The sequence below is a fragment of the Oncorhynchus mykiss genome, chromosome 10, assembly GCF_057628025.1.
Source record: "Oncorhynchus mykiss isolate SJ-2025 chromosome 10, ASM5762802v1, whole genome shotgun sequence".
Lineage (NCBI taxonomy): Eukaryota > Metazoa > Chordata > Actinopteri > Salmoniformes > Salmonidae > Oncorhynchus > Oncorhynchus mykiss.
Window position 1 is genome coordinate 87,115,912 of NC_143031.1, and position 12,500 is coordinate 87,128,411.

General features: G+C 34.0%; 1 protein-coding gene across 1 annotated transcript in view; it reads left to right on the top strand.

The window, feature by feature from the left end:
• The window catches only part of LOC118966663 (cGMP-specific 3',5'-cyclic phosphodiesterase-like), a 46,035-nt gene that overhangs the window by 26,710 nt on the left and 6,825 nt on the right, over positions 1-12,500 (top strand). Inside the window, exons 15-17 of the mRNA XM_090188583.1 lie at positions 1-17; positions 400-500; positions 5,583-5,657. The exon at positions 1-17 is cut by the window's left edge and continues 71 nt beyond it. Of these exons, the coding sequence (XP_090044709.1) occupies positions 1-17; positions 400-500; positions 5,583-5,657 (193 nt within the window). The remainder of the gene's footprint in view (positions 18-399; positions 501-5,582; positions 5,658-12,500) is intronic.

Sequence of the window (12,500 nt, forward strand, 5' to 3'; positions counted from 1 at the left end):
TCATCCTCAACAACCCGGTTAGAACCCTCCCTCATCCCTCCCTCATCCCTCCCTCATCCCTCATCCCTCCCTCCCTCAATCCGTCCCTCATCCCTCCCTCCATCCATCCCTCCCTCCATCCCTCTCTCATCCCTCCCTCCATCCCTCCTTCATCCCTCCCTCCATCCCTCCCTCATCCCTCCCTCATGCATCCCTCCCTCCCTCTTTCCATTATTTCGTTCTTTTGATCATCCATCATTGACTCACTCTTCTCTCATCCTCTCTCTCTCCTTCTCTCCTCTCTTTGTCTCCCTCTCTCTCTCTCTCTCTCTCTCTCTCTCTCTCTCTCTCTCTCTCTCTCTCTCTCTCCCTCTCCCTCTCCCTCTCCATCTCTGTCTCTCCCTCTCCCTCCCCCCCCAGGGAAGTCAGATCCTCAGTGGTCTGTGTCCTGATGACTACAGGACAGTGTTACCCATGATAGAGAAAGCCATCCTGGCTACGGACCTGGCTGTCTACATGGAGTATGTATACTGTACTATATAACTACTTATATAGAGTATGTATACTGTACTATATAACTACTTATATAGAGTATGTATACTGTACTATATGTCTACTTATATAGAGTATGTAAACTGTACTATATAACTACTTATATAGAGTATGTATTCTGTACTATATAACTACTTATATAGAGTATGTATACTGTACTATATATCTACTTATATAGAGTATGTAAACTGTACTATATATCTACTTATATAGAGTATGTATACTGTACTATATATCTACTTATATAGAGTATGTATACTGTACTATATATCTACTTATATAGAGTATGTATACTGTACTATATATCTACTTATATAGAGTATGTATACTGTACTATATATCTACTTATATAGAGTATGTATACTGTACTATATATCTACTTATATAGAGTATGTATTCTGTACTATATAACTACTTATATAGAGTATGTATACTGTACTATATAACTACTTATATAGAGTATGTATTCTGTACTATATAACTACTTATATAGAGTATGTATACTGTACTATATATCTACTTATATAGAGTATGTATACTGTACTATATATCTACTTATATAGAGTATGTATTCTGTACTATATATCTACTTATATAGAGTATGTATTCTGTACTATATAACTACTTATATAGAGTATGTATACTGTACTATATAACTACTTATATAGAGTATGTATACTGTACTATATATCTACTTACATAGAGTATGTATACTGTACTATATATCTACTTATATAGAGTATGTATACTGTACTATATAACTACTTATATAGAGTATGTATACTGTACTATATATCTACTTACATAGAGTATGTATACTGTACTATATAACTACTTATATAGAGTATGTATACTGTACTATATATCTACTTATATAGAGTATGTATACTGTACTATATATCTACTTATATAGAGTATGTATACTGTACTATATAACTACTTATATAGAGTATGTATACTGTACTATATATCTACTTATATAGAGTATGTATACTGTACTATATATCTACTTATATAGAGTATGTGTACTGTACTATATAACTACTTATATAGAGTATGTATACTGTACTATATATCTACTTATATAGAGTATGTATACTGTACTATATAACTACTTATATAGAGTATGTATACTGTACTATATATCTACTTACATAGAGTATGTATACTGTACTATATATCTACTTATATAGAGTATGTATACTGTACTATATAACTACTTATATAGAGTATGTATACTGTACTATATATCTACTTATATAGAGTATGTATACTGTACTATATATCTACTTATATAGAGTATGTATACTGTACTATATATCTACTTATATAGAGTATGTATACTGTACTATATATCTACTTATATAGAGTATGTATACTGTACTATATATCTACGTATATAGAGTATGTATTCTGTACTATATATCTACTTATATAGAGTATGTATTCTGTACTATATATCTACTTATATAGAGTATGTATACTGTACTATATATCTACTTATATAGAGTATGTATACTGTACTATATATCTACTTATATAGAGTATGTATACTGTACTATATATCTACGTATATAGAGTATGTATTCTGTACTATATATCTACTTATATAGAGTATGTATTCTGTACTATATATCTACTTATATAGAGTATGTATTCTGTACTATATATCTACTTATATAGAGTATGTATTCTGTACTATATAACTACTTATATAGAGTATGTATTCTGTACTATATAACTACTTATATAGAGTATGTATACTGTACTATATATCTACTTATATAGAGTATGTATACTGTACTATATATCTACTTATATAGAGTATGTATACTGTACTATATATCTACTTATATAGAGTATGTATTCTGTACTATATAACTACTTATATAGAGTATGTATACTGTACTATATAACTACTTATATAGAGTATGTATTCTGTACTATATAACTACTTATATAGAGTATGTATACTGTACTATATATTTACTTATATAGAGTATGTATACTGTACTATATATCTACTTATATAGAGTATGTATTCTGTACTATATATCTACTTATATAGAGTATGTATTCTGTACTATATAACTACTTATATAGAGTATGTATACTGTACTATATAACTACTTATATAGAGTATGTATACTGTACTATATATCTACTTACATAGAGTATGTATACTGTACTATATATCTACTTATATAGAGTATGTATACTGTACTATATAACTACTTACATAGAGTATGTATACTGTACTATATATCTACTTACATAGAGTATGTATACTGTACTATATAACTACTTATATAGAGTATGTATACTGTACTATATATCTACTTATATAGAGTATGTATACTGTACTATATATCTACTTATATAGAGTATGTATACTGTACTATATAACTACTTATATAGAGTATGTATACTGTACTATATATCTACTTATATAGAGTATGTATACTGTACTATATATCTACTTATATAGAGTATGTGTACTGTACTATATAACTACTTATATAGAGTATGTATACTGTACTATATATCTACTTATATAGAGTATGTATACTGTACTATATAACTACTTATATAGAGTATGTATACTGTACTATATATCTACTTACATAGAGTATGTATACTGTACTATATATCTACTTATATAGAGTATGTATACTGTACTATATAACTACTTATATAGAGTATGTATACTGTACTATATATCTACTTATATAGAGTATGTATACTGTACTATATATCTACTTATATAGAGTATGTATACTGTACTATATATCTACTTATATAGAGTATGTATACTGTACTATATATCTACTTATATAGAGTATGTATACTGTACTATATATCTACTTATATAGAGTATGTATACTGTACTATATATCTACTTATATAGAGTATGTATACTGTACTATATATCTACTTATATAGAGTATGTATACTGTACTATATATCTACTTATATAGAGTATGTATACTGTACTATATATCTACTTATATAGAGTATGTATACTGTACTATATAACTACTTATATAGAGTATGTATACTGTACTATAGATCTACTTATATAGAGTATGTATACTGTACTATATATCTACTTATATAGAGTATGTATACTGTACTATATATCTACTTATATAGAGTATGTATACTGTACTATATATCTACTTATATAGAGTATGTATACTGTACTATATATCTACTTATATAGAGTATGTATACTGTACTATATATCTACTTATATAGAGTATGTATACTGTACTATATATCTACTTATATAGAGTATGTATACTGTACTATATATCTACTTATATAGAGTATGTATACTGTACTATATATCTACTTATATAGAGTATGTATTCTGTACTATATATCTGCTTATATAGAGTATGTATACTGTACTATATATCTGCTTATATAGAGTATGTATACTGTACTATATAACTACTTATATAGAGTATGTATACTGTACTATATATCTACTTATATAGAGTATGTATACTGTACTATATATCTACTTATATAGAGTATGTATACTGCACTATATATCTACTTATATAGAGTATGTATACTGTACTATATATCTACTTATATATAGTATGTATACTGTACTATATATCTACTTATATAGAGTATGTATACTGTACTATATATCTACTTATATAGAGTATGTATACTGTACTATATATCTACTTATATAGAGTATGTATACTGTACTATATATCTACTTATATAGAGTATGTATTCTGTACTATATAACTACTTATATAGAGTATGTATACTGTACTATATATCTACTTATATAGAGTATGTATACTGTACTATATAACTACTTATATAGAGTATGTATACTGTACTATATATCTACTTATATAGAGTATGTATACTGTACTATATATCTACTTATATAGAGTATGTATACTGTACTATATATCTACTTATATAGAGTATGTAGACTGTACTATATATCTACTTATATAGAGTATGTATACTGTACTATATATCTACTTATATAGAGTATGTAGACTGTACTATATATCTACTTATATAGAGTATGTATACTGTACTATATATCTACTTAACTTTGTTTTTTGTCAAAGAATCCTCCATTTGCAGCAATCACAGCCTTTGCAGATCTTTGGCGTTCTAGTTGTCAGTTTGTTGAGGTAATCTGAAGAGATTTCACCCCATGCTTCCTGAAGCACCTCCCACCCGTTGGATTGGCTTGATGGGCACTTCTTCTCTCTCGGTCAAGCTGCTCCCGCAACAGCTCAATAGGGTTGAGATCCGATGACTGTGCTGGCCACTCCATTATAAACAGAATACCAGCTGACTGCTTCTTCCCTAAATAGCTCTTGCGTAGCTTGGAGCTGTGCTTTGGGTTTTTTCAGAGATGTATAATCACATGGTAAACTGACACCGCCTGGTATAGAGGTCCTTGGATGGGCAGGGAGCTCTGCCCCAGTTTACCATGTGATTCTACATCTCTGACACCGCCTGGTATAGAGGTCCTGGAGGGCAGGGAGCTCTGCCCAGTCTACCATGTGATTCTACATCTCTGACACCGCCTGGTATAGAGGTCCTGGATGGGCAGGGAGCTCTGCCCCAGTTTACCATGTGATTCTACATCTCTGACACCGCCTGGTATAGAGGTCCTGGATGGGCAGGGAGCTCTGCCCCAGTTTACCATGTGATTCTACATCTCTGACACCGCCTGGTATAGAGGTCCTGGAGGGCAGGGAGCTCTGCCCCAGTTTACCATGTGATTCTACATCTCTGACACCGCCTGGTATAGAGGTCCTGGATGGGCAGGGAGCTCTGCCCCAGTTTACCATGTGATTCTACATCTCTGACACCGCCTGGTATAGAGGTCCTGGATGGGCAGGGAGCTCTACCCCAGTTTACCATGTGATTCTACATCTAGCAGGGGAGACTCTCTGTGGTAGCCTTACTCTCTCACTCTGTGTGTGTGTGTGTGTGTGTGTGTGTGTGTGTGTGTGTGTGTGTGTGTGTGTGTGTGTGTGTGTGTGTGTGTTCAGGAGGAGGGCAGAGTTCTTTGAACTGGGTCAGAGAGGAGTGAGGTGGGAGGAGGACAGGCACAGAGACTTACTAAGGTGAGAATCCTAAACCCTATATAGTGCACTACTTTAGACTGCAGCCCAATGGGCCTAAAGTAGTGCACAAGGGTCCCGTTTGGGCACCGCCTGGTATAGAGGTCCTGGATGGGTACTTCTCTGCGTTAAGTAGTGCACTACTTTATGACACCCTATTCTCTATATAGTGCACTACTTTATGACACCCTAAACCCTATATAGTGCACTACTTTATGACACCCTATTCCCTATATAGTGCACTACTTTATGACACCCTATTCTCTATATAGTGCACTACTTTATGACACCCTAAACCCTATATAGTGCACTACTTTATGACACCCTAAACCCTATATAGTGCACTACTTTATGACACCCTATTCTCTATATAGTGCACTACTTTATGACACCCTATTCTCTATATAGTACACTACTTTATGACACCCTAAACCCTATATAGTGCACTACTTTATGACACCCTATTCTCTATATAGTACACTACTTTATGACACCCTATTCTCTATATAGTGCACTACTTTATGACACCCTATTCTCTATATAGTACACTACTTTATGACACCCTAAACCCTATATAGTGCACTACTTTATGACACCCTATTCCCTATATAGTGCACTACTTTATGACACCCTAAACCCTATATAGTGCACTACTTTATGACACCCTATTCTCTATATAGTGCACTACTTTATGACACCCTATTCTCTATATAGTGCACTACTTTATGACACCCTATTCTCTATATAGTGCACTACTTTATGACACCCTAAACCCTATATAGTGCACTACTTTATGACACCCTAAACCCTATATAGTGCACTACTTTATGACACCCTATTCTCTATATAGTGCACTACTTTATGACACCCTATTCTCTATATAGTGCACTACTTTATGACACCCTAAACCCTATATAGTGCACTACTTTATGACACTCTAAACCCTATATAGTGCACTACTTTATGACACCCTAAACCCTATATAGTGCACTACTTTATGACACCCTATTCCCTATATAGTGCACTACTTTATGACACTCTAAACCCTATATAGTGCACTACTTTATGACACTCTAAACCCTATATAGTGCACTACTTTGACACCCTAAACCCTATATAGTGCACTACTTTATGACACCCTAAACCCTATATAGTGCACTACTTTGACACCCTAAACCCTATATAGTGCACTACTTTGACACCCTATTCCCTATATAGTGCACTACTTTATGACACGCTAAATCCTATATAGTGCACTACTTTGACACCCTAAACCCTATATAGTGCACTACTTTATGACACTCTAAACCCTATATAGTGCACTACTTTGACACCCTAAACCCTATATAGTGCACTACTTTATGACACCCTAAACCCTATATAGTACACTACTTTGACACCCTAAACCCTATATAGTGCACTACTTTATGACACTCTAAACCCTATATAGTACACTACTTTGACACCCTAAACCCTATATAGTGCACTACTTTATGACACCCTATTCCCTATATAGTGCACTACTTTATGACACGCTAAATCCTATATAGTGCACTACTTTATGACACCCTAAACCCTATATAGTACACTACTTTATGACACCCTATTCTCTATATAGTACACTACTTTATGACACCCTATTCTCTATATAGTGCACTACTTTATGACACCCTAAACCCTATATAGTGCACTACTTTATGACACCCTATTCTCTATATAGTGCACTACTTTATGACACCCTATTCTCTATATAGTGCACTACTTTATGACACCCTAAACCCTATATAGTGCACTACTTTATGACACCCTATTCTCTATATAGTGCACTACTTTATGACACCCTAAACCCTATATAGTGCACTACTTTATGACACCCTATTCTCTATATAGTGCACTACTTTATGACACCCTAAACCCTATATAGTGCACTACTTTATGACACCCTATTCTCTATATAGTGCACTACTTTATGACACCCTATTCTCTATATAGTGCACTACTTTATGACACCCTATTCTCTATATAGTGCACTACTTTATGACACCCTATTCCCTATATAGTGCACTACTTTATGACACCCTATATAGTGCACTACTTTATGACACCCTATTCTCTATATAGTACACTACTTTATGACACCCTATTCTCTATATAGTGCACTACTTTATGACACTCTAAACCCTATATAGTGCACTACTTTATGACACCCTATATAGTGCACTACTTTATGACACCCTATTCTCTATATAGTACACTACTTTATGACACCCTATTCTCTATATAGTGCACTACTTTATGACACTCTAAACCCTATATAGTGCACTACTTTATGACACCCTATTCTCTATATAGTGCACTACTTTATGACACCCTATTCCCTATATAGTGCACTACTTTATGACACCCTATTCTCTATATAGTGCACTACTTTATGACACCCTATTCTCTATATAGTGCACTACTTTATGACACCCTAAACCCTATATAGTGCACTACTTTATGACACCCTATTCTCTATATAGTGCACTACTTTATGACACCCTAAACCCTATATAGTGCACTACTTTATGACACCCTAAACCCTATATAGTGCACTACTTTATGACACCCTAAACCCTATATAGTGCACTACTTTATGACACCCTAAACCCTATATAGTGCACTACTTTATGACACCCTAAACCCTATATAGTGCACTACTTTATGACACCCTAAACCCTATATAGTGCACTACTTTATGACACCCTAAACCCTATATAGTGCACTACTTTATGACACCCTAAACCCTATATAGTGCACTACTTTATGACACCCTATTCTCTATATAGTGCACTACTTTATGACACCCTATTCTCTATATAGTGCACTACTTTATGACACCCTATTCTCTATATAGTGCACTACTTTATGACACCCTATTCTCTATATAGTGCACTACTTTATGACACCCTATTCTCTATATAGTGCACTACTTTATGACACCCTATTCTCTATATAGTACACTACTTTATGACACCCTATTCTCTATATAGTGCACTACTTTATGACACCCTAAACCCTATATAGTGCACTACTTTATGACACCCTATTCCCTATATAGTGCACTACTTTATGACACCCTATTCTCTATATAGTGCACTACTTTATGACACCCTATTCTCTATATAGTGCACTACTTTATGACACCCTATTCTCTATATAGTGCACTACTTTATGACACCCTAAACCCTATATAGTGCACTACTTTATGACACCCTAAACCCTATATAGTGCACTAGTTTATGACACCCTATTCTCTATATAGTGCACTACTTTATGACACCCTATTCCCTATATAGTGCACTACTTTATGACACCCTATTCTCTATATAGTGCACTACTTTATGACACCCTATTCTCTATATAGTGCACTACTTTATGACACTCTAAACCCTATATAGTGCACTACTTTATGACACCCTAAACCCTATATAGTGCACTACTTTATGACACCCTATTCTCTATATAGTACACTACTTTATGACACCCTAAACCCTATATAGTGCACTACTTTATGACACCCTATTCTCTATATAGTACACTACTTTATGACACCCTATTCCCTATATAGTACACTACTTTATGACACCCTATTCTCTATATAGTACACTACTTTATGACACCCTAAACCCTATATAGTACACTACTTTATGACACCCTATTCTCTATATAGTGCACTACTTTATGACACCCTATTCTCTATATAGTGCACTACTTTATGACACCCTATTCTCTATATAGTACACTACTTTATGACACCCTATTCCCTATATAGTACACTACTTTATGACACCCTATTCTCTATATAGTACACTACTTTATGACACCCTAAACCCTATATAGTACACTACTTTATGACACCCTATTCTCTATATAGTACACTACTTTATGACACCCTATTCTCTATATAGTGCACTACTTTATGACACCCTATTCTCTATATAGTCACTACTTTATGACACCCTAAACCCTATATAGTGCACTACTTTATGACACCCTAAACCCTATATAGTGCACTACTTTATGACACCCTATTCTCTATATAGTACACTACTTTATGACACCCTATTCCCTATATAGTACACTACTTTATGACACCCTATTCTCTATATAGTACACTACTTTATGACACCCTAAACCCTATATAGTACACTACTTTATGACACCCTATTCTCTATATAGTGCACTACTTTATGACACCCTATTCTCTATATAGTGCACTACTTTATGACACCCTAAACCCTATATAGTGCACTACTTTATGACACCCTATTCTCTATATAGTCACTACTTTATGACACCCTATTCTCTATATAGTACACTACTTTATGACACCCTAAACCCTATATAGTACACTACTTTATGACACCCTATTCTCTATATAGTGCACTACTTTATGACACCCTATTCTCTATATAGTGCACTACTTTATGACACCCTAAACCCTATATAGTGCACTACCTTATGACACCCTATTCTCTATATAGTGCACTACTTTATGACACCCTATTCTCTATATAGTACACTACTTTATGACACCCTATTCTCTATATAGTGCACTACTTTATGACACCCTAAACCCTATATAGTGCACTACTTTATGACACCCTAAACCCTATATAGTACACTACTTTATGACACCCTATTCTCTATATAGTGCACTACTTTATGACACCCTATTCTCTATATAGTGCACTACTTTATGACACCCTAAACCCTATATAGTGCACTACTTTATGACACCCTAAACCCTATATAGTGCACTACTTTATGACACCCTAAACCCTATATAGTGCACTACTTTATGACACCCTAAACCCTATATAGTACACTACTTTATGACACCCTATTCCCTATATAGTACACTACTTTATGACACCCTATTCTCTATATAGTACACTACTTTATGACACCCTATTCTCTATATAGTGCACTACTTTATGACACCCTATTCTCTATATAGTGCACTACTTTATGACACCCTATTCTCTATATAGTGCACTACTTTATGACACCCTAAACCCTATATAGTGCACTACTTTATGACACTCTATTCTCTATATAGTGCACTACTTTATGACACCCTATTCTCTATATAGTGCACTACTTTATGACACCCTATTCTCTATATAGTACACTACTTTATGACACCCTATTCTCTATATAGTGCACTACTTTATGACACCCTAAACCCTATATAGTGCACTACTTTATGACACCCTAAACCCTATATAGTGCACTACTTTATGACACCCTATTCTCTATATAGTGCACTACTTTATGACACCCTATTCTCTATATAGTGCACTACTTTATGACACCCTATTCTCTATATAGTGCACTACTTTATGACACCCTATTCTCTATATAGTGCACTACTTTATGACACCCTATTCTCTATATAGTGCACTACTTTATGACACCCTATTCTCTATATAGTACACTACTTTATGACACCCTATTCTCTATATAGTGCACTACTTTATGACACCCTATTCTCTATATAGTGCACTACTTTATGACACCCTATTCTCTATATAGTGCACTACTTTATGACACCCTAAACCCTATATAGTGCACTACTTTATGACACCCTAAACCCTATATAGTACACTACTTTATGACACCCTATTCTCTATATAGTGCACTAGTTTATGACACCCTATTCTCTATATAGTGCACTACTTTATGACACCCTATTCTCTATATAGTGCACTAGTTTATGACACCCTAAACCCTATATAGTGCACTACTTTATGACACCCTATTCTCTATATAGTACACTACTTTATGACACCCTATTCTCTATATAGTGCACTACTTTATGACACCCTATTCTCTATATAGTGCACTAGTTTATGACACCCTAAACCCTATATAGTGCACTACTTTATGACACCCTATTCTCTATATAGTACACTACTTTATGACACCCTATTCTCTATATAGTGCACTACTTTATGACACCCTATTCTCTATATAGTACACTACTTTATGACACCCTATTCCCTATATAGTGCACTACTTTATGACACTCTAAACCCTATATAGTACACTACTTTATGACACCCTATTCTCTATATAGTGCACTACTTTATGACACCCTATTCTCTATATAGTGCACTACTTTATGACACCCTAAACCCTATATAGTACACTACTTTATGACACCCTATTCTCTATATAGTGCACTACTTTATGACACCCTATTCTCTATATAGTGCACTACTTTATGACACCCTAAACCCTATATAGTGCACTACTTTATGACACCCTATTCTCTATATAGTGCACTACTTTATGACACCCTATTCTCTATATAGTGCACTACTTTATGACACCCTAAACCCTATATAGTACACTACTTTATGACACCCTATTCTCTATATAGTGCACTACTTTATGACACCCTATTCCCTATATAGTACACTACTTTATGACACCCTATTCTCTATATAGTGCACTACTTTATGACACCCTATTCTCTATATAGTGCACTACTTTATGACACCCTATTCTCTATATAGTGCACTACTTTATGACACCCTATTCTCTATATAGTGCACTACTTTATGACACCCTATTCTCTATATAGTGCACTACTTTATGACACCCTATTCTCTATATAGTGCACTACTTTATGACACCCTAAACCCTATATAGTGCACTACTTTATGACACCCTAAACCCTATATAGTGCACTACTTTATGACACCCTATTCTCTATATAGTACACTACTTTATGACACTCTAAACCCTATATAGTGCACTACTTTATGACACCCTATTCTCTATATAGTGCACTAC